This window comes from Anticarsia gemmatalis, chromosome 4 (assembly GCF_050436995.1).
Source record: "Anticarsia gemmatalis isolate Benzon Research Colony breed Stoneville strain chromosome 4, ilAntGemm2 primary, whole genome shotgun sequence".
Lineage (NCBI taxonomy): Eukaryota > Metazoa > Arthropoda > Insecta > Lepidoptera > Erebidae > Anticarsia > Anticarsia gemmatalis.
The window spans coordinates 1,383,943-1,408,997 of record NC_134748.1 but is presented as its reverse complement, the minus strand read 5'-3'; the positions used below and the strand labels follow the sequence as shown (position 1 = coordinate 1,408,997).

The following is a 25,055-nucleotide window of genomic DNA, read 5'->3' as shown; positions in this document are numbered from 1 at the left end:
TTTTTATATGCCTTTACCAATTTTCCTGAAGAATTTTAAATGCATGATTACTCCGAAATCACGGATAAATTCAATCAGTATCTTATTTTAGTAAAAAATGATAAATTTAAATACTTGAACCACTGTGAATGTTCAAGTAATAATAAAATAAGGGTGTATTTTGTAGGGACGTTGCCGTCCTGCTCGTGATATTTCATATATTACTGTTTTTAACTACACTTAAATAACACTACACATTTTGTGTTTAGGTGTTAAAAGCGAACCCGCCTCGTCTAGTGAGCAACATAAACTTCGTGACGCGGTTCTGTAACGCGCAGCGACTCATGACCGGCGAGGGAGGCTACTACTTTACTAACTTGGTAAGTAAACAATTGGCTAAAGAACGAACACCATAATTTAGTAAAGATCATTGTAAAGGAAAGGCTACATACATTTTTCTAAATATTTAAATTGATAAAAGAAATGCTATCACGTTTTTTTAATAAATGATAGATACCCCTTTCTACCTAGTAGTAGTGGCTAATGGTAGATTCAGAAATAATAACTGTAAGGACTTTGACCTATAAATACTTTGATTTTTATGAATACCGGCATTTATATGAGAGGACAGTATTTGAAAAAATGTATACTTCATATTTTCAGTGTTGTGCAGTATCATTCATCGAGAACTTAACAGCTGAGTCGTTGAACATGGACAAGAAGGAGTTCGACTCGTACATGGCGATGCCTGCCTCCATCGGCGGTAGTTCATGGGTAAGAACACTACGCTGGTTTGCGAGAACATCGACGTAATTCAAAATTCTGTCAAAATGAATTCTTTATGCCAAACAATCATAAATCTTTAATATTTTATCGTGAACAGAGACGCAACGCCAATTTCGATTTAATGTTAGATATTTATGTTTTTTAAATATTGGCCTGCATGATTTTTCATAGTCTAAACCGAGATTTATGATTGTTTGGCATAAAGAATTCATTTTGACAGAATTTTGAATTGCGTCGATGTTCTCGCAAACCAGCGACTAGTGTATTGTATTATTACTTAATTAATTATATGACGCGTCCGTGTGGTTTAGTGACTTAAGACAGAATTTTCATACAAACATCTATCCCCTCTCCTAACCCTTTCTACCCCTTCTTTCGCGGTATTTGGATCAGTAGTCTAAATGAGAAAATATAACAGATAGACATACAAAGTTTCTTTCGCATTTGTAATATTAGTAGGGATACTTTGTAAAGAGTATGAGCTGGAGCCAATACCTTGGTCAGTTCCAGGTTGCGTGGCTGAAAGACGTTTACATCACGAGACGTAGACGATTCACATATCAGTTCCATATATTCTGAACTGTCGGTCTACAGTATACAGTATCAACGATGTTTCACACGCGCGCTTAGTTATTAGAAGTAAGTTGTGAATACGTGCGACTGGTACAATAGTTGTATTTTTGGAGTGTGTCTACGGATTCATATATGAGTGTAATTTATGTTATAATATTAAATTGATTATTAAAACATGGCGACTTTATGATGATAGTTAATTTGTATAATAGAACCTTCAAAACGAATTTTAGAGTAAATCGCAAATAATAAGCAAGACTGCATACTTGTATTTCCACTAAAATGGAATTCCAAAGTGTTCAGTTTCCGCTTGCGAGTTTAACGAAGTCATTAATGAGTCTGTTTCACTCGCGGTGGAAACCGGGCTATGTCTATTAATAACATATGCTGAAACAAATCAGTGACAATTAAATTGGATAATATTAAGGTTACCATCAAGTCTCCATGTTTTAACTTAAATTTTATCTAAATACATAATAATAATACTGATATAATATATAATAATAACGTGTATGTTGTCCAGGCGGCGGCTCTGTCGCTGTGCGGCGCGGCGCGCGAGGCGGAGGAGCAGCGCCAGCTGGCACAGCTGCTGCTGCAACAGACGCAGGAGGTTCAAGCACGGGCTGATCAGCTCGCCGCTAATGCTCTGAGCTTCGAGGTGAATATACTGTTAATAATAATAATAAATTGCTTAAAATATATTAAATGTAATATATTTTAAGCAATTTCAAATTGCTTTATGTAATTGGTTTCAATTAATTTTTATTTTATAGTCATGTATAAATAAATATTACATTAAAATGCATTGTCGTTCGTCACGAAATCTAAAATAGACTATAAAGTTGATGTAACTTTTTGAAAGTTCATTTCGATTCTTTCGACATTTTTGCTATAAATAATCTATTAATTTCTCTTTTAGGAGCAAATCGCCAAAAAAGTAAAAGACGTGTTAGCAAAGACACCTTTAGAAATCAAGCCTCGCCGCGAGCTGCCTCGTATGGGAAAGTTCAAGGAGATATCCACCGCGCCGCTCATCGACCTCGACACGGCAGTTCCTGAGGAGCCGCAGACAAAAGAAAAGACACCAGAAGCGAACACAGTAGCTCAGGCAGAAACACACCCAGTGCAAGAACCCAGCGTTTCCATACAATCCGAAGAACCAAAACTCAACATTCTCGGCTTTGAAGTAATAGAGAAACAATCGCCTTCAAAATCACCACAGAATTTGGACCAAACTTGGGACCTGAAACAGACAAGTTCTTTAGAACTACTCACGCCATCTCCACTCGGCTTTACTCCTTTCGATTCAAGATCTATCGATGAACTTATGACTCCAGATGAGTTCGCCACAGACCACTTACCACCAGGCTTAAGTAACATTAACTACGATATAGATTTATCAGACTTCAGTGGGGACAACAGTATAGCAGAAGACACACCAAAGCCAGAAGCAAAAGACCCCTTCAGTCCCGAAGGTCTCAAAAAGGTTGTGCCTTTCGATCCATTCGCGCCACAGACTTCCAGAGGGACATATGACACTCTACTTGATTCCTTCGATGAATTCAGCCTCGTAGATAAAAATAAGGAAACAGATCCATTCGAAGTAGTTCATAGAGGGAAAGACCCTTTCAGTCCTGTAGAACTAAGAGTTAATTTAGATAATGATCCATTCAGTCCTCCTCAGAAAGCAACTTCTATTCTAGATGACAATGATTCGCCAACAGCCGCGTGCCTCCTCCCTTCCCCCCTACAGCCACAGAGTAGCGGCAAACCAACCTAGCTGGTTGTCAATTAGATGATTACATAATAACCTTTACGGTTGGTGCTAAAGAAGTTGAAAAGTCGATTATTGAGTTATTCCTTGTTCTTATTTATTTCAAATATAGTTTTATGCGTCCCGTCGAAGTAATAAATGTCATGACATATTTATGTTTTTTTTATTGATGACTTTTACCTAAAAATGTGTTGTACCAGCCAATTTGGTAAAAATCGGTCCTAAATAAAAACAATGAATATTTAGCATTATTGCACAGTTGCTTGGTGCCTGAAATTAGTGAGCAGAGGTTTGATTACAATAAATCGTTATCTTTTTTTCCCTGTACTAAATATCTTCAGTCGCGTATATTATGATTATTCTTGTATCCAATCTCTGTATGCCGTTTTATAAATGAACAGCGTAGTTTCAATATATTGAAACCATTTAAAATTGTTGTTATTAAGACTGTTCTGCAATATTTCTAATCTAACCAAATTGGGTCAAAATTTAACAGGTACATTCATATAGTGACCGCAAACACCACAAATTTCTTAGCATTGAATAACAAATTGTTTGTTTTGCGTCACTGTTGCCGTCATCAAACCACATCGCATGCTCACAACTAGGAATCTAGTTCACTCGAACAGATAAAACTGCAGGTCTTGTTCTGCAAACATGATAATAATGCTTGTTTACGACTTACTCGGAAACGTTTGACTTCCTTTTCAAGACTTCTATATTTTATGAAAAGGATTTATTGTGGAGAACATAATTATTTTTCTCATATGTGACCGAACTGATTTCTCTCGCTTTGGTAGCAGAGTAACTTAACTTATCCACTAGGACACAGAGTTTTTCCTGTAGACCAAAGAGTATTGTTGTGATATAGTAACCGCCCAGAAAACTGTAGACTTGACTCAGGTATATAAATAAAATCTCGTAATACATTACAAAATTTATTTCAACTAGAATTTCTCATAAAATTTAATCAGTTTTATTCTTAGATACAGAGGAGATTTAAATAATAAAATTACACCGACATTCGGCGTAACAGAATGGCTGAAGATAGAAGGCAATTAGAACTAAAACATTAAGTAACGGTTGGTATAAATAACTGATACAACTAACGAATTACAGCTGCCTTACATATGGATAACCATAACAGTAGCAACATATAAAACAATATAAATCTGTACATTCAAGTTTAACTACTTGCACGGATTATATTGCAGTCTAGTTTGCTAATGTGGCAATTTACAACTTCCATAAAAGCAAGGATACAAGTACGTATTTATCTTACAATTTAAGACGTACACTTCGTGACTTCAAGACACGGGGTATAAGACAACGGATGAAGTTTAAAGTAACGCAACAATTTCAAAATGTCGAAGTAAACAAAATAAACCACGATACAATCCGAAAAACTAGTTAAATTTCAATGAGTAGCATCCGCGTAAACGTTAGAAAATACATTATAAATCTGTAATATTGAGCTATTGTTCTCAGAAAATAAACTTAAGCCGCAGCTAGTACACTGACAAGCAAATTAATTAGCCATCGATTTTCTAAGTTTTTCTTGTGGGAGCAAAACTTGGCAAGCTGCTAAAGAGTATTCCAAGGTTTGGAATGTAATCTTTATTCGGCATAGCAAACTAGGAAGTTCCAAATGGGACTATTGAATAATCTTTTTCAAATGACAAATTTACAAACACATGCAACGAAAAACTTACATTATCAAGGGGATGTTATTTATTTGCTGGCCACTGTATATAAAGTATAATAATCACAACTTAAAGTAATTCATAGATAGGCGTGACGAGTTTCCACTTCCAATGACATTCATCCACCCAAGAGCACTGCTATATGCAACTGTAACCTACTTGGTATGACTGTCAGCACTGGAAGATACGGAAGTATTCACATATTTTTACATAATCGCGCCAGAACCGATAGTTCCCTAACATTTGTGTCACAAATGTATTGACAAAATTATTTTGTACCAACTCCATCGCAATTTCCGATGCTTAGGAAGTATGGTTTTCATAAGATCTATACTATTCGTTTTTCCATCACAAATCTGGTGAATCAGGTGAAATGGTTTCAAATTCCATGTAATTGCTAGAAAACAGGAAGATTAGTTTGATCAGGACAAATTGAGTTTACAGAAACCAGTTTTCCTTTATTATATTTTCTACCTACTATTAGTCAAAATAATTTACATTTGCATTCATTATTGCTTTTCAGACTTCACATTCACATCCTTGATACTTAACACAAGCAGCTTTAAATGGTGTCATTAACACCGTACCCCGGGGCTGTGCTAAATTGTTTGCACTTATTTGTACACTTGGCTTGAAGCTTGTTAGCACTCACTGAGAAATCTGTATGTGCAATGTTGATACAGACCTAAATAACAGTGTCATGTTAGAAACATGTATTGTGTTATCTGCTGTGGAGCTAGATAACATGGCGTATCTGACAAGTGCCTTGGGTATCTGACAGTATCAGTCAACTCATTGTGACCTTACAACTCAGTTGAAGCCAGCACACTAAGTTCACTAAGCAACATCACTCAAAACTCTTAACTTCATATGTTTATATTTCTATATACATTATGATTACATGTTAGTTCAAATTTGTTCAATGTTTGGAATAAAATAATCACTTTCTCTCATGAGATGTCATAATTTGTTTATATACTATGTTCACAAGGCAATTCTTAAGTGAATACTCCATTATTCACTCTGAGAATTTCAACTTTCCACTACTTAAACACTAATGTTGAACACACATTTACAAAGTAATGAGAATAAAAAAGAATATTATTTTTGGCTTACTTTGATGTTGATTATTTGATAAATTCAATACAAAAAATGTCAAGTTCAATTACTTTATACACCACAGACTGTAACAAAAATATGGATTCACATTGTGTAATGTCTATATAATTTACTATATGTATTTATTTATATTATATACCTTGGTAAAAATTCATTGACAACAAAATATAATAAGATTACTGTTTACAGTCAATGAGTCACTTTTGAAGTAAAAGTGCTTTTAAATTATAGCAATGTGGTAATATTTAGGCAATGGATATTGTGACATTTATACCAAGGTTGCCATTATCTGCAAATAATTGTGCGAGTGATGTGTCAAACACAAGACAATCTGAGTTCATAATGGCAGAGGACACTCCTTCATGTATGGAGCGAGGCATCGCCTCCCACGTCAGTCTTCGACGGTGACCGTTCAGTTCAAGTCTGTATGCAAAGTTCTCTGCTTCTTTACGAGATCCTATAAGTTGCACTATGGCAAAAAATTGTTGATGTCCATCAAACTTTTCTTGTTTTTCAAGAACTAACATAAAATGGTGATTAAAACATGACTGCATCATTACCCAGTCTACAGCTCCCGGGAGATTTATATCAGTCGCCAGGAACACTATGTCTTCACCCTGGAGTGTGGTAATGCTTTTGTGTGACATCATGAGGTGTGGCATGACTTGGTCCAGTCCTCCTTGCCACTTGCACGATGCGCCGGGGCAGGGGCACGAGTAGGGCCTGAACTCACAGGCCTCCTCATGCTCCGCCTTCTCAGTGTGCACGAGAGTGACGGTGCAGCCGGTGTTGGAGTGTTTACAAGGGAACATAACATTGCTGGCGACTTTCTCCATGGCGAGGTTGCGGATGTTGCCGAGCGGGCCGCGGCACGTCGGGCAACACGACAGCTTCGGGCGGCAGCTGGAGCACACGAGGTGCCCGCTCTGGCACTGCAGGATCGGCGGTAGCACATAGTCGAAGCACACCGGGCACTCGAACAGCGAGGCTAGGTCGGCGGACATGGTGGTCGGCGCGTTCACGAGGGCTGGCACCCCGGGGACAGAACAACTGGAACCGCTAGCTCCGCGCCGTTTGTTGTTTGTGCTCATGTCACCGTCACGCGCACATAAAACCCGTCTGTCGACGATCACTACCACTTCACGACGTTGTTCACGAAAGACACCGCTTGCTTAATTCATTTGTAGCCCTCCACAGCTGAATCTTTCCGTCTAGAGGTCGTAGCGAAGTGAGTTTCCATCACAGTTCTTGAGGCCAATGTTATTCAGTACATACGACGTGATTAGAGTTAAACTATTCTTCATGGGATCCAGGGCGAGGATAAAAGTAGTAGTATTAGTAAACTACTAACAATTTAGTGCATTTCTAATAATTGGAGTTTGTGTAAATAGAAAACCAATTTATTGCGAATGTTCTAGTTCATCACAAAAGGACGAAATTCGTCGTAAAACTCGATGACGGCCAATCGAACAAAACTCACGAATGACATGACAGCACCATGATGTCATAGCATAGAGTAGGTTAGATTTATATAGACCAGCTGATGTGGTTGACATTCTCGTATAGCATAATGATACTCAAATTTATCACACAAAAATAACAAAAACTTATATTATATATAAGTCTCGTACCGCTGTGTATACAATAATACTATATAGTGTAGAATAATATGTGTATATTATACTTTTACTTCTTCGCGGCGCGAAATTTGAAATAGATTATTTTGTACGTAAAACAAAAGTTTTTGATTTGCGTAAATACACTCGTTGGAGGGTTTTCTATGGAGGAAACTATACTTCAATTGCCTACGCCTATTAAAATACGGTCCACTGTTAAACACCGAGTATACAATGTAAAAAAACGTACATAATTACCCCTTATTGCAAGTAATTAACGCAACGTCACAATATTGGCGGATATTATATTGTTACCACTATTTGACGCACGCGATTTCTAAGAAAATTCGTAATCTACACGGCTACTCATCATGAGAATATCAGTTAACATATTTTATAGTGCAATTACTTGCGAAATCACTACACATGGAGATTTGTTAACACTAATAATGTCTATGGGTAGTTCAAAGGCCTCCAACTCGACACTGTTGCTTGTAGAAATCAACTGACGATAAAACGCGAGTATTGTTAATCGCCAACGTGGGGTTGGTTTTCGCCAACGCCGCGCTTTTAGCGATAAACAGAATTAGGACAAGGAACCTCACATTTCATTTACGTATCTATATTAATATTATGAAGCTGAAGAGTTTGTTTGTTTTAACGCGTTAATCTCAGGAACTACTGGTTCGAACTGAACAATTATTTTTCTGTTGAATAGACCATTTATCGAGGAAGGCTTTAGGCTATATAATAACTTATAAAATTTTACAGCACGGACATATTATTATTCCGTTGTGTTATACAAAAATAAAAACGACCATACCATAATTTTGAAAATGGCTTACAAAAAAGATTTTAGTCAAGAGTTAACTCTTATCATATTAAAACAAATTTTCTTATCAGTTCATAAAATTGGTATAGGTACCTAAAGGTAATATGAAGGTAGCTAGAAAAACCACACATAGCCGAGCAATCCAAGCAAAAAGCACCTAAATCAAATAGTCAATTTTCATTTCAGGAAGTGTAGGAACTAAGCATGTGTAATTGTACAAAAATATTTTTTTTAACGCGAGTCTTATAAATATAGGTGTAGGTAGGTCGACGATCAGCGTGAAAAAGGCGTATACTTTTTTGATAGATTTACAGCTAGCGGAAAATTAGAGAATCACCGTGAACTGATGGGCAGGTCATTGATTCTAATATTAGTTGGGAGACGGCGTATTTGGTGTGGGAACATTTTTTCATCAGGCGTCTTGCATCAATCACGTAAAAAAGCGAGGAATGAAAGGAGGAACTATACTATGACAACTTAGTATAGAGCTTTGGCATGCACGATTTATCTAGATTATAGTGATTCAGTGCATTTCAGAACAAAGCAGATCTGCCAGACCAGCCACGGCCAGTTGCATAAGCCTGCGGGTCACTGATGGTTTAAATTATAAATTTCGTGTACCTACGCCAGCTGCGAACCCTGTGTTCTAAGGTTCTCTACCAAGTTGTCGGACTATATTAAGAAATAAATCATACGAACATTGTTTTTTTTCGTCCTATTTTGGCGTTAAAGATTTGCAAGTAGTATCATAGGTATTATATGAGAATGTTAAAGAACGACTGTCTACTTATGGGATATCCTTTTGATGTTAGCGGATTGTTTTAGCGCACCTGAACGGCAAATAATTTATTTATCTAGTAGGTTTGTACCATGCTTCTTTGATTGTAAAAACATGAGTCACATAGAGTATTAATGTACATGAGACAATGTGACAGTTTGTCATACAGGTGCAGTCTCTCGATCTTCACAAATACTTACTTTGTCATCGATAAGATAAAATGCTTCGTTTCTTCGTCATTTCAAAGTTCCATAGCATTTTTTTAAAGATTTATAAGCTGTGCCCGCGATTAATCTGCCTGACTTATAAAATATTTTTCCGCAGGAAGCTACATTTTTGACAGATAAAGATTTTAATGGTGTAATTAGCGCTGTTATTGCTCATTATGAGTGGGAAATTCCAAGAGAATAATACAATCTCATGTTCAAAATATAATTTATTTAATGAAATAATTCTATGTATATACGGAGATGTTATGGACATGAAAATTTCGGATTTGAATGAATACGGATACTTAATAATATTGGAATTAACAGTAAGATAATGGATTTTTTATATAGAGAATATCTAATTTCGGTTCCGGTAATGAAGTTTCGCAAAGTCCTTAGTTATTTATCTTTTAAGTAAATGTGAACCTGGTTAAATTCCAGAAAATATGTACAGTATAAAGAACGTTACTCAGTAGGATAAGAATATCCATCAAGATTTCGTAATCGTAACCGATACTTACGAAAATATTTATCAGAAAACATTTATATATACATATATTTGTTATTTCGCAAAAACTTTTGTCCAGTTTATCATCTGTATGACTGATCTTAAAATGTCAAAATAATCTTGGATAACACACGCTGGATGCATGATTCTGTTCAGATAACAGTGATGAAATGTTTCTTGTTGCAAAACAGATAATTTTGGATCTATGTATTGTCGTCACGCCCTTTTCTATTGGCACGTGAGACGAATTCCGGGCCCTCGGATTTGATATTCTGGTCAGTGGTTAATGTTGATGTAAGTGTCTCAAAGTTGAATTATTGAGGCCTATTAGCGCCACTTGCCCGCCTCACGGTTTCTTTGCTGGCTGTATTGGTATATTATATAAGTAGGTACCCACACATTTCTTTTTCATCTCTCACTTATATTGTGTTGTTTAGGCACACGTTTCGTTACATAATTTATTATCCTTAAGGTAAAAATCTCTTACAACAGAGAAACGGTAGAAGTGAACAGAGTTTAAATCTACATTTCTGTTTTAATTGATACAACTTGACGATTAAATTTGATAAAACTTGTAAATCCATATCGCTAAAATAATAGACAGATCTATAGATGTATAAGATTGAGTAGATAAAGTTCCAAATAAATTATCTGAACAATGCACGTTTTTCAATTAATCCAATGAAAATCGTTGGATAGGTGACGGTCGTGACGGAGTATCAAATATCTTTTTATGCGACAATTAAGTCGCATGCTTTCAATTAAAAATATATACTTCAGCAACTGTAACATGAGAATGTGTTTCACATACCTACCTAAATACCTACACTTATATACAGTGATTTTATTGCAATAAAAAGAATTTAATTAAGAATACTCTTACAACGCTGACAAATCAAGTAATCACACGCATTGTTACACAACTATTTGTAAAAGTAAATAAGTGTAACAAAGTTTGTTCGCGGCTAACAGGTATTTGTCTTGGCCGGATTGTATACAGCCGGCTGGGAAAAACAAAATTAGTCTATGGAAAGTATTGTTGTTGAACGCACGCTGCACCGCACGCGCGTGGCGGGAAATTATTATTACATTTTCGTAAATAAAATCGAACTATTTACTTTCGCGAGTGTTTGTTTATTATGATTGTATAAGTGATCCATGAAAGTGATTCATTGAATATTGATTTACAGTTGGTTTTTTGTGATCATATTTCGTGATCAAGTTTTTGCTGATTTTGAATTACAGGTAAACTTGTTATTCTTTTTTTTGACGGTCGTATTTACTCACTTCTTTATTGATGCTATAAAAAAGTTGTTAATTAGTGGATTTACCCAAAAAAAAACTAGAAATAGTAATCGCAAAAGTAACGTTGTTCAATTAAGTGTTGTTGATTGAATAATAATGAAAATTAGATGGATGAAATATCGTAGAAGAGGACATTATTTTGCTAGACATTTTTTTACCTAAAAGTAGTAGTAGGTAGCTACTTAATTATTTACAAAAAATAATACTATAAAGATTTTAATCAGTTTCAGTAGGCTCATAATTTTTCCAATGTACCTATTTAAATTGTGAAAATTAGAGAGTCAGACTGCTTTACCTGTCAATTTTCACGTTTAGTATTGTTAATGCATATCAAATTCTGTCGTAGATAAAAAATATCTTAATCTTAAGTAATAAATTCTACAAAGAAAACGGAGATAAGAATTATTTAAATTCTGATGCCCGCTGTACTAACCACAATGAATTGTAACCACACAGATAATTAGGCTAGATTTTTTTTTTATATAATTTTAGTCTATAATATAATTTATACCTAGTTAGATTTATTATTATGTTTTAGATGTTAAAGATGATAAAGTTGAATAACTGATAAACTAACGTATGCAAGTCGATGTACAGTTTAAGTATCTAGTTTTGTTAGATCAAATCCTGTTTAAGCAATATCAATCATGTAAAAAAAGTCATAACTAAGCTGAATCGCGAAAGTAAGCAAAGTGGGATGTATGTTCTTGTTACTTTTGCACACGAAAACGGTTAAATTGAATTTACTTCGGTTTGATAAGTAGGTACTCACACAATAAGTACTTTGTTCTCCATTCTGAAAAGCCTAATTGTATTCCACAATCACTGAAATAAACACAAATCAATTAAAAATACAATTTTAATTCTTAAATAAAATAACAAAAATATAAGGAAACAATTCATCGACCTTAATTTTTTCAGTCGCGTTCATTGAAATTGATAAGGTGTTTCTTTCAAAGCGTGACGCGGTCTGCGATAACTTACTTCCTACCGTGTGACTAATATTATGAACGATTTATTTCAGCTGCAATTGGACATTGCTATCTTTAATAGACATTTATATCTTAAGAAGACTTGTAATTTCCTGCTTATTCGGTTATTTTAGGGAAACTTTATTTTTCCGTCATCCATTATTATTATCTGTCTTGTTTTTTGGGATCTTGTCTTTTCTAAAGTGAACAATGATAAACTCGGTACATGGAAATATGGTTTCGGAAAGATCTTTGCCGAGGAATGTTACAGTAACTCTTTAACTAGATTTGCAGGTTACAATAACGGTCCGTAAAACTTGAATTTAAATCATAGACTTAATAATGTATTCATATACTTCAGAAGTCTTAGTCTACACCGTCTCTGCCTACCCAATGGAAACAAGGAGTGATTTAATGTAACCTATTGATGAGAAAGTTTGTATGGTTACATAGATGGTTGTTACTTTTTCATACAAAAAGTACAGTGCGGAATTAGATTACTGACATAGTTTATAACCTGGACTTTATACAGGAAATGATTCTAGAAGGTAAAAGCCTGCTTCAGCTAAAAAAGATAGGCCCTGCGGCTTCACACCAGCATGAGTATTGTGTATCTCAGTTAACAACTAGTGTACGTCAATTGATAGCCACTTTATAGTACATTTCCATTTTGACGCAACATATTACTCATAATCATTTTGGGGAAAAAACAATGTACAGAATACCGGCTATCAAACGATTGTCAGCTGAACACAAGCCCCCCCAAGTCGTAGCATAAAACTAGTATCATGTAACATGTCAGTTTGCTGTCGTCCATTGATGATTACTCTTGCATACACACGTACTCTGAAACAGATTATCCGTTATCGATTGATAAGGTTACTCGATTAATCTAGAATTACGAGTGTTTTGACTTTGAACTGCAGTTTCAGGTCTTTGTTTTATTGATTCAGTTAACTGCTTAGGAGTGCCCTGTAAATAGCCGTAGACTCGCCCACCATTAAATTTGTGAGACGTTAGAAATGCACTACGTAACCATTTTAAAAATCCTCTATGATTATCTTTTCAGCAAGCTACGTAAGTGCTAGTTATCCTAAACTGCTTCGTATAGGCAATTGTGAAGTGTATTTTTTTCTTCGTTGGATTGCTTTTAGTAACTAAATATGAGTATGATTTGCTCCAAATGGAACCCAAGCTATTCTCGAAAACTTTAAGTCACTTACTAGCAGTATTTTTAACTTCAGACTATTTTGTGATTACAGCTACGATACGGCTCTAGTATAAGGTTTATACCTAGAACTTTTTTCAGTAGTTACATGCTAATCTTGTAGACCACCAAGTCAGAACATCGATGTAGTATTCAAACAGTAATGGCTTATAAAACTTGGTTTGTTTATAGAATGCGTTAGTTAATAGAATTATGATTTTACGATCACAACTTCTACGGTCGATGACCTAATTATAAACAATGCTTATGTGTTATATACAAAGGTATATATTATTATGTATTATTATTTAATTGTTCAACAATACTTGATTGTTGGGTGTTAATTGATTTGATTAACTGGTTTTTCCGGTGTTTCTTCCGATGCTGGATGAAGTGGGTCAATATATAACTTTAAGACGTATATATCTTCATTAATTGTAGTTTAGCTAATAGGTCCTATCTGTGTCTTTTACATACGTATACATAAAATCACACTACACCGCCGACGAAATAGAGAATGTCCTTTACAAAGTTGCAACTAATATTATTGAACGTATCTTTTGCTTCATGCCTAATCATCGTCATATCTTGATGCGGACATCTGATTGGTACCGTTCAAAGAAAAATTTAAAAAAAAGTCACCTATAATATGCTATAGAGGCGGAAGTCAGTGACAATTATAGGGTTAAGGAAAATTGAGATTCCACTCAAAAATCCTGTAAGAGCGAAAAACTCTGAAAAAATAGCAGACGAGAGGTGCCTTAGGCATAAATTAAATTACTAATACATACGATTTTCTCTCGCAATTTGTATAGACATATCTAGATATGTGAAAATAATACCTACTAATTAGAAATTAGGCCACAACAATGACATGGAAGTAAAACTCATGTTTATTTCAATACCCTCATTCAGGTTTACTGATCCTAATTCAGATAAAGGAAAAACTAGTATTAGGATTCGAGGAAAATATAGATTAATCACAATAATACTATTTTTAACATTTATCAGTAAAACTAGATAATATTGTTTGGATAAATAATATTGCCCGTAAGCTTTGGTAACCTGTGTCAACGAAAGTTGTTAAAAAATATACAGGTAAGTTATTTTTTTTTACCAGGCTTATTATTGAATCGACGTATGTATTAAAAAATGTTCTTCATGACGAGTTTAAAAAGAATTAAAAGTTCCACTGAATGTCATCCTTTCTGAATATAATTTAATTCATTTTTCCCCGGTTTCTGAGGTATATTTAGTGGCAGTTTATCTATTCAATAGCGTTAAAACCCATACAAAAAAACTCTATTGAATAGATAAACTACCGCTAAATGTACTCAGAAACCGGGGGTCAATCATTTTGGAAATAATCATGCAATCGTAAGAGATGGATAAAGTCATTTGGACGTGATTAAAGTCACTTTATAAAATAATAAAAAAAAACAGGTACAAACCCATACTATTAACAGTACAAGTGAAAAGATTTCTGTAAAACAGCGTTTAAGCGTTGAAACAATAAGTTTTATCACGAATTTTCTTATCAGGCCCGCTAGTTCTTAGTTTCGTACTAAACGCCTTTGTTTATGATACAGATATGCCACCTGTAACATTATTTACAGAAGAATTGACATTCAACGTGAATTTAAGATTTTATTGAGGATCAAATATACTTGTAAACTGTTACCATGTAAAAGTAAATAAATAAATTATAAATTTAACCCATTAATGTCCCACTGCTGCTGGGCACGGATGTAAAAGTAATGTCATTCAAAAGCCTTTGGAATGAAAGGGGGAACTTACGATTCGTACTCTCTTTACCACAGTGGCCACTCTATGCATAAATAAATGGATTTGTAAAAAAGATAGTTCATGCCAGTGCTGCCAAGACCTCTTTTACCACTCTCCATCTGATTCCTTTCTTCGTATTCTACAGGCCATATAGGCTTCGATTTCAATCCAATTTAATTTAAAATTGAAACTGCAACTTTTGCTGTCTTAATGGCTAAACCATTGTCAATTCAATATGATTTTTTGATTACCTTATTATTATTGTCTTATTCCATTGCAGAACGTTTCAATAACAATATAATATTATCGATATGCTTATTGACATCTAATGCAACTGGTAGCTCAGGTGGGCAGGTATGCCCGTTTACCTTAGTGATAAAACTGACTCTATTATATGCAAAATAAGGTCCCGCCCCTAAAGTATGCCGTTGCGTGTTCGCCTTCGTCACTCTAATCTCTTACCAAGGAGCTATTTACATACTTTTACTGTTGTACGAAGTTTAATGGCCAGGTTTATTACTGATACTTTCATGAGAGTTTCACTTGTGACTAGATAATTCGATGGACAAATTAAACGTGCGTAAAAATGCGAAAATTTTAATTACTTACTTATAAAAGTGGATACTCCGGCTTTAAATTTACATATCGTGGTTTTGTATGTATATAAATGAATGATAACTTTTACATAAGAAAATTATGTAATAGGAGTATTTTAATAGATTTATGGTAGAGCAATTGACCGGTATTGGCCGACATAATCAATGGACTGAAAATTGCCTTGAAGGGCAGCATTCAAGATCATCCAACGTCAAAAGAGACGCGCATTATATTTAACAAAGTTAAAAAACCTCAAAATTTGAAATGTTAGAATATAGAGATCTAAATTATACTGCTCATGGAGAAATTATTATATAGTTTCCCATGATAAAAAGGATTGATCTATCGGCTAGCTTAGGTCGTAATTGGCAGTTTGTCAATTTTATACGGGTACCTACGTTTATTGCGGTGTGAAAAGAACGTGTATTCCGATTATCGCTTGATGTATTGCGAGCACATTAAACCATAAGTGTATTTCCTGAAGTCTACAAATACTTGTAGAGCTGATAATTTTATCTCAAGGCAGAGATGGTTATGGATAATATCTAAAATATTTTGCAACGCATGTTGCAATGATAATGTTACCTACTTTAGGATTACTCAGATAGGTGTGTATTACCCAATACGAGAATTGATATTATCGGCGTATGTGTGAGGACACCCGCGCCCGCGCAGATAATGTCGAGATTATATTTAGGTTTATTCCATGTGTTTATTGCGTTTAAAGTACTATCGTGAGGAATCGGAGATTTTGCTACGAATTTACTATTAATAAAGGAAATAATTCTTACAAAATAACCGACTAACATACTCTTAAGTACTTAGCATCCCGAACAAAGATGGCTATCAACAACGTGTATTAAATGACACATGATAACAGCACTACATTGGACTTCAAAGGAAGCAATACTTTTCAAATAAGTAAAAAAACATTATAATCTACATTATTATCTGAATACTCACTAAAAAGTTATGAGGTAGGAAACATCCTTTTCTAGTCGGTAAAAAAAAACTCTTACGGACGAGATAGTTCTATGCATTCAAATTAATTTCAATACTTATGGGTAATGACGGTAATGAAGCCTCACAAAGTGGAATATCTCGTATCAGGTTTTCGATTAGATCACCTAACAGTAGCTTTTGCATTGTTCCTGTAAAAACAATGAGATGGTAGATTACTTCGCATCTTTACATTCGGTGGGAAAAACTCTCGGAAAACCTCTTTCACAAAATGTGTGTCAATTGTGGTTATGTTATTTTTACTGTAGTTTATGTCGTACAAACGTACATACATAGAATCACGCTTCTTTCGCAGGCAACGGCCAAACGACGCTACTTGGTACGATCCTTAACTTCCCTTGCCTCATTCACATCCATCCGCTTGTCATTTAGGACCGCCGGTAACGGGTAGTACTACTACAATAAAACGCGTCATATTGCAAAACATTGAATGCCGATTGTAATCTTATCTCAAATTAATTAGCCTTAGTAATCACTGGTGTAACCAAAACCGAGCTTAAAAGATGTTTCGCTCCACGGACCATAGTACTCGCAGAATTTAGTTATGACATAAAATATTTCACTAACATTCTATCCGAGATTAGATAGGAAACTATGTATGTACCTAATAGATATTTTTCTGTCTGGTTGGCAAACTAATTAAAATGTTTCGCTACATCGTTCTTGCGTATTTCAGAGCTCTTATAAATAAGGAGTACAATATAGGCCCCCTTATTTGTCGGAAATATCAAGCCGGTTGGAAACGCTGGATTATCTCTGTGATAAGTAAAATAATATGACAAATGAAAAAGCAATTGAATTGGAAGTTAACAGTATCACCTATGAACTATTTATCCATTTATTTGTTTAAGGGTATATACTATATTTTTTTTTTTATATACTAGGCGGACTTATTTTTTATTTTGATTTTGAAAGAAGGTGATGAATTTATAGCTGATTATCATGTATGTATTTAATTGTATTTCATTATTATTTTTATTTTATTATTCATTTTTATTTATGTTGAGGTACCTAGATCGATAGGTATTAACATTAATAAAATACCTATAAATATAATACAAAATAAAATAGTATGTATATTTTCCCTGTCATTGTAAAGAGATGTATCTAACAACATTTATATAGATATTCAACATAGGTAAATATATAAAAATAGCGTAACATTACCATGAATTTCCCCTTGTTCATGTTATGTAAACATAGATATCACATAAGGTATATGGCCGGTATATGTGAAACTATGTGACTGCGAGCACGTCTCGCCCATTTGAGCCCTAACGAGAATCGTAATGATGTTTCAAAGTTTATGTACGTGTGTGAACTGAGGCGATAGGTCCTTGTGTTGAAGGTTTTGCCAATTCGTGCTATAGTTTAGGACTTTTATGAACTTTATTTTAATAGAGGAATATTTTGGGACGGGTATCTTTGAATCTCCTCAAAATTAAAATTATTTAAGTTATTTTGAAACTTATTCATTGCAAACAAGTAAAAAATCAAGTGTCTATTGCCTTTTTTTCCATTAGTATAGATAATATGTACATCTGTCTTGAATGATGTTGAAATTATGCTGACCAAGTAGTAGGGTTCCAATAAAATAATATGAAATTATGTATTCACTAAAGTTTTCATCAAATCTAACAAAATAGTAAATATGTATCTTAAAGTATTTTAATACTTCTAGTGCATCTAATCATTTTATAAACATCTCGTTGATTTCTAATAACATTGTACAAAGAGGTGGAGTCGTTTAGCCAAATATGGTAATCGGTAAATTAATTTTTAAATAGCAAGGAAACTCTTCCTTCCCTAAAAATACGAATAAATCCGCGAATAATGATAGGTAAAGACGAATTAATATTCGTAATTTACCGGGAGTAAGTATTTATAGTTAGTATAATTTTTAATTATTCGGTCCGTTACGCACGGGAACTGGCCATTTGTTTACGTTGCGGGAACTTTGTTATTCGGTGAAACTGCGGTGAGCCAATATCCGCCTCTGACGGCTTACTGTTCGGCGAATATCTTTATTAGTTTCTTATAGCTTCATTTGCCAATTAATTCGGATTATTATTTTAGTCTTCATATTTGAACTAATGAATATTGGACAAATGGCTTGCGCCGGCTTTCGTATTAAAGTTTCTATGTCTACAGTGAATAAATGATTCCCATAGAGTCGTTATGCTCTCGGTTGTACTTTGGGTCCCATGTTTATTAGTCTGAAATGGTTGAAGGCAAATTTTAAAACAAAAGTTATCAAAACTATAGTCCCTGTAGGCTGTAGCGCAATTCTGTACAGTCGGTATTGACGAGTATTGAAAGTTTGATATTTGGAATGTACTGCCAAAATAGTTTAGAATTTATTGAGCTACTGTATTGTTCATCTCAAGAACACAATTATATTCTTTCAATCATTTGAAACATTAAATATGAATTAACAAATACTTGGAATGACTTATGTTGATAATAATTAATCGTTCAATGATCCTGATGACTAACGGCATATTTTATTTCATAAAACTATTAAACACTATTAACATTCAAGTTAATCTAGACGCGGTTAAGGTTAAATGTTTCTTAATCTTTTATTTCTCATACATATCACTTAAAGATACATAACATTTATTAAAACGGTACATAAAAATCTCACTGTGAAAACACATAAGACACGCCTTTCAATACAGTCGTTCAGATATTTTATTTGTGAAAGTTATGAGATTCTCCATATAGATTTACTTACCTATACTTAAGTAGCAGTACCTAATTTAAAAGTGTTCGTCAGTATTTAAATAAAATGAGGTGTCGTGTTACTTTTTGAATCTATACGCCTAGACTTCTTACTTTACAATTACTAATTAAATATTATAGATGCGAAAGTTTGGATGATTAGATGTTACTCAATTATGCCAGAACTACAGGACGGATTTTGATGAAACTTGACAGTGTTGTAGATTATGCATAAGAATAACACACAGACTATAGAAACAAGTCCAGGCCGGCTTAGCTTCGGGCAAAAGCTAGAAAACATATATTTAACCATTTAGTTCAAATAGTCCATTGAAGAAGTAATCTGCTGTAGTAATATTTTAAACCAAAAGAACGCGATAGCAAATACCGTTCACTGTAGTAACATAACGTAACATTAGAGATAGCGTAAATTTCGCAGAACAATTCAAGGCAAATCTGTAGAACAATGATCTACATGTTTCTACTATTATCTGTACATTACTAGTCGGTTTATTATGTTTACGTTTGATAACGATGCCGCAGGCTCGTGAGTCATACGGAAAACTTTAAACAACAGTTTAGATATTACACAATTTGTATGAGAGGTGTGGAAGAAAAGCGGAAAAAGAACCTACGCTGTGGAAGGCTTAGACTATTTAGGCGATAGTTCACATTTTTATTTTATTTGACACAATCGTTATAGTCCGATTTATCCCGATTATATTTATGAATGCTGTGTACTTTTAAAATAAAGTACCTATGTCACACATGGCACTGTCAGCTGCACAGCTTCCGCGATTCGCAAACCTTGCATACTAGGCTCTCTACTAAGTTTTGGATCAGATAAATTGGCTATTCCTGTTACGTAGCGTAGAGTTATTTAATTATTTGTATTGGGATCGATATGAAAATAATTTATTGGTTTCCCTTCAGCTTCTGCTGGGAAGTATAAATGAATAATAAATGAAGAACAACGGTATTTGTTTGAAGGTTGTCTGTCTTTGTACTAAAATAAAAACATTATTTACTCTAGGACAGGCTTAGGACACTGACTTGCACACGTTTTCTACTAGTCAGTCACAAAATTACACCACGTTTTTTTACGCTCTTCAAATATGAATAAACTTGCTTCTCATACTTACTAATTTATCAAAACAGGTGACATAATATTTACTTATGCAAAGATAATGATATATTAGTTATAATATATTTATATCTACGATCTCGAACTTCCGTTTGCAGTAATTACACGTTTCCGCTGCTATTCCGTGACGTTTTACGATTTATTGTGACGTTAAGATAAATATGAATATTACACCAAATTAATTGCTTTTCATACAAATGTTACAACCTTTAAATAATTTGAAATCGTATCTCAAGCGTTTGGATTGTGGCCATTCAGTTTGCATATAGTCAGAGACAAATCATTGCTTCGATCAGTCCTTAAGATGCTTTAATAGATGCGTCCGAGCTGTCGTTTAAGTAGTTGATATACTTAGATAACGATATTAGTAGTAGGACACTGACAACGGGAAGAAAAGATTAGGTTTTATATTGACTGTAACTGTTATTTCTGCGCTATAACATAATTACTCCTCATTCTACGAATGAAAAAGTTCCATGAAACAATGATGAATCTCAGACAAAACAATTGTCTGTAACTGATTTACAGTAAAATTAAAAGGTTACTCGAATCTCGAAGGTATATTTTGATAAAACCAGTTCATTTTGGAAACGTAAACCGTACGACAGTCAAAGCAAACAGTAATCCACGTTTGATGTAAACAGAAGATTTGCCCTTGATTGTTGAAGTAAGGTCGGCAATTCGTCACGAGCCCAGCGTTTTTGTATCACTGGCCGTGCCCAATAATAGGACAGTTATAGGCTAATGATGAATGATAATGAAATATTTTCTTATAAAACTAGTTATTTGTCTCGTTGTTTAGTAAAGAAATATTTAAATATGAGAAAGGAGAGTGCACTCGGGCAATTTTTGGGTATATACCTATCCGTTAGTTTTCTCCTGTAATATGTTTTTAATGCCCAATTAAATCAACTAGACCTAAAGTTGTAAGTTTTATATGGCCCTTCATCTTCGTTATATTAAGCCGTGATGTACGACGTACATTACATTTATTCCGGACTATTGGGATTGTTAGTGAAACAGTTTACATTCATAAAATCGTCTCTCATAAGGCTTTTTCCTATATGGATAGGCAGAGACCAAAAGTATGATCCTTACAAACTTCCTTTGCCTCGTTCACATCTATACATCTTGTCATACAGGACAGCCGGTGCCGACATATAAATGCCTTCGGGATTGATACTGAAACGTTTAGTTCAGAAATCATGTGAAATTAGTAAAATAAAGTGGTACATTTTAGTGGTAACAGTTATACCCGCTCTCTAAGAATGTACGTGCAAACCAATTACTTTTAGTCACATTGAAAGTAATTTGGTATTTAAACTTCTAAATTCTACCGGTTGTGATCCGGTTTGTGACAAAGCCTGTTGCCATTGAGTTAGGCCCTCGGGCTGTAAGTGAGAGTACTCTGAGTTAATTTTATTATGACTACTACTAAATTACCAGTTAAGAACTACCAATAACTGTGTTTAAGTGTGGTTAATAAATTTGGGGTTGCCAAACTTGTAAAGTTATTAATTAATATTAGATTTAACTAGGTTCTGCTTGCATTTTTATTCACGTCGAAAGTTTTTCAATGTTTTTTCGTGTTTTACTTGCGTATTTCGCAGTAGAGTTTTTTTGCAAAATTTGCAATTGCTTTGTGTATTTCGTCACTAAAAATGTAAAGGTTTAATTAATTAATAAGGTTTAATTTATTTATAACATTTTATAAGAAAAAGAATCTTAAAAATCAGTTCTATAATTTAAAACGTTTCACAAATCACATTTACCTCTTTGAAACATTAGCATAGATAAACCTGCATCTTTTTAATAAGTTAACTTAAAAGCGTTAGTAATTAACTTCCAGTCATTAAAAGCACATTATAACAATGGTTTTTGTTAATTAATATATTATGGAAGCACGCAACCAAGGTTCCCACCCATTATGATAAATTTATTTACGTTGGGAAACATTTAAAACTACTTTTGCTCTATATATGAAACTTGCTCTCTCACAATGGGTAATCAGAGTGACAGGTATGAGTTGAAAACATGACGTATTTTATGAATGATTTTGTTGCTCTTGTATTATTTATGTGAAATGTATATGGCTGGTATTATACTCGTATTCAGGTTTGTGAGAATTTCTCATAGTATAAAGGCCTATATGTTATATGTTCAAAACAGCACACTATGAACACAGGTAGAAGTTGGAAAGCAATAAGTATATAAGTATGTTCATCAGTTATTTGATCATCGTAGTAGAAGCTTAGCTTAGTTTGGAATCAAGGAATCAAATGACCGTATGTCAGTTTATTTATGTGCATTCACAAGTTTTGCACACACAATAGTTTTGGCGCGATAGTAACAAACGTCCATCCAAACATCGTAACATGTAAAAAAATCACATTTATAATATAAGTAAGATTGAAAAAAAGAAAGAATAAAGTTTTTTTAGTAAAACCAGCACAGAGACAACAAGAAAGATACATAGTACATCACAATATAAAATGGTTGAGGATGTGTCTCACGGCTGGTTAGAGCCTGTATAAGAAATAATAATTTGCCAAGAATTTTGGTGACATTAGAAATTAGGTACATTTGGCGGTATGCACTAAGGTAATATAAACGCTATGTTCCACGGTGCGCATGCGCTGATAACGGAGGTCGTAATCCTCCGCTCTCACACTCACTTGTCCTGACTTAACCTTTGGCCGACTCGTCTCTATAGCAGGGCTGACCGTTGAAACATGAATAATATTCATGGCTGCAAATGAAATAAGGCGCTTTGTTTTCTTGATAGTAAAACTTCATTTGTGCGAATATAAAGTTTAGTTTGAGGCAGATGAGTTTTCAGATTTTAAATTCAACATTGATAATCTGATTTTAGTGAAACATTTTGCACATATTTTCTTTGGTCTCTGACTTCCCCTATGGGAAGAAGGCGTGATATTATGTATGTATGTAGGTATTTTGTACATAATACCCATGTACGTCAAGATGATGTAACGGACATTCGCGTATAAATTTCTTTGACATTTTCCTTTGATCACAAAAATCTACAATGATCAAAAACACAAGTTAGAAGTATTCATAACAACAAAAGTGCGTATCAATGTCTACAGTAACCTTGAATCCCATTATTAAAAACCAGTTTAATATATTTTGCCGTACAAAGACTACAATAAAACCTTAATACATATAGCAAACATCCGAACCACCGTATTGTAAATTTCACAATATAAATTAGCACCAGGTAACTGCGACGATCGTGACAGCCCTATTCGTTCATTACTCTCTCACGGCCAAGTGATGACGTTAAGATTTTTTGCTGCCATCTACGCTGAATAGCTGGCTCAAGTTGTATCTAAAACTACAGTGCTGGGATGAAAATTGTGTAGTTTTGCATGAATGAGTATTGAATATGAATTCTAATTTCCATGTTGTTAAAAAGGACCCTAAAATATTCTTAAAGGTAATGTACGCAATACTTTGGAGCTCTTAATATTTGGGCTTGTAAAATTTTTGGCTCTTTCGATTATTAAATTCTGCCTCCGAGGCGCAGTGGTTAAAGTGGTCGCCACGCCACCACCATTACGTAGGGAGGTCGTGGGTTGGAATCCACGCAGGACAATTATTTGTGCGATCCACAAATAGTTGTTTCGTATTACTTTGCGTCCGTTGTGTATATATTTATGCTCCTGATTCGCACGGGTTCAGTCAGCCTTTGTTATAGTTTTCACAAATAAAATAAGTTTTATTTAAATTATCTGTAACTATTTTTATTATAGAACTTATTAACTGTAAATCACAATATACTAAAATAAATAACAACATCACCAAGGAAACAGTTATTAGTGTAAACAAGTAAAAACCACGAGGACAGCGTGATCACAGCTACGTTTCTTCGACGCCAGTCATGCGTAGGCACGCTCTCTGTGAATAATGTGTGCACTTTCTGTCCATACATTGCTTATCAACTTTCAATGCAAGTGCTCTGTGTATTTCGCAACTATTTAATAACTATAGAGTACCCCGTGGGTGGAAAATTTTTAATGGAATTTATTTATAGTTTTTCCAACGGTAGTAATGCAATTTGCAGACAAATAAACGCACAAATACCTATGATTTTTTTTTACTAGCTATAAAGGTTTGGAGATACTTAGTAGGATAGCAAAGATAGATTCTTTAGTGACTTCATGGACTGAGGTAGCCCAGGGATATAAGGAACTACAGGGGTTTAGTCTAAATAGGTAGGTCTGGTTAAATGTAGAAGGATTCTCTGTGATAACTGTATGATGTCTCTCTTATTCTCTTGCAATCTTTTTCTAGATAACACACCCAAATCGGCAATTGAAGAGTAACATAAATATCCATCAGCTGATATAGTAACCGAACCCAGATCATTAGCTGTAGAGAAGCTAAGTAATAAAGGTGCATTCG

The 25,055-nt window shown here is 34.3% G+C and overlaps 3 protein-coding genes across 6 annotated transcripts in view; 2 read left to right on the top strand and 1 right to left on the bottom strand.

Moving 5' to 3' along the window:
• Rabex-5 (Rabaptin-5-associated exchange factor for Rab5) overlaps positions 1 to 3,265 on the top strand; it is a 30,619-nt gene extending 27,354 nt beyond the window's left edge. For all 3 annotated transcript variants that reach the window (XM_076112988.1, XM_076112987.1, XM_076112986.1), the window contains 4 exons: positions 249 to 359; positions 643 to 753; positions 1,862 to 1,996; positions 2,258 to 3,265. In XM_076112988.1, coding sequence (XP_075969103.1) covers positions 249 to 359; positions 643 to 753; positions 1,862 to 1,996; positions 2,258 to 3,118 — 1,218 coding nt within the window. In that variant the 3' untranslated portion in view covers positions 3,119 to 3,265. The remainder of the gene's footprint in view (positions 1 to 248; positions 360 to 642; positions 754 to 1,861; positions 1,997 to 2,257) is intronic.
• A 772-nt stretch (positions 3,266 to 4,037) lies between these two features.
• On the bottom strand, positions 4,038 to 7,440 carry LOC142972145 (E3 ubiquitin-protein ligase SIAH1A-like). The gene has a single exon (XM_076112984.1). It carries the CDS (start codon positions 7,023 to 7,025, stop codon positions 6,180 to 6,182), a length of 846 nt encoding a protein of 281 aa, XP_075969099.1. The 5' UTR covers positions 7,026 to 7,440; the 3' UTR covers positions 4,038 to 6,179.
• A 3,444-nt stretch (positions 7,441 to 10,884) lies between these two features.
• The window catches only part of LOC142972144 (uncharacterized), a 47,247-nt gene continuing 33,076 nt past the window's right edge, over positions 10,885 to 25,055 (top strand). The window contains exon 1 of one of the 2 annotated variants that reach the window (XM_076112983.1): positions 10,885 to 11,122. The gene's annotated coding sequence lies outside the window, so the exon portion shown is untranslated. The remainder of the gene's footprint in view (positions 11,123 to 25,055) is intronic. The other variant, XM_076112982.1, reaches the window with a different exon arrangement.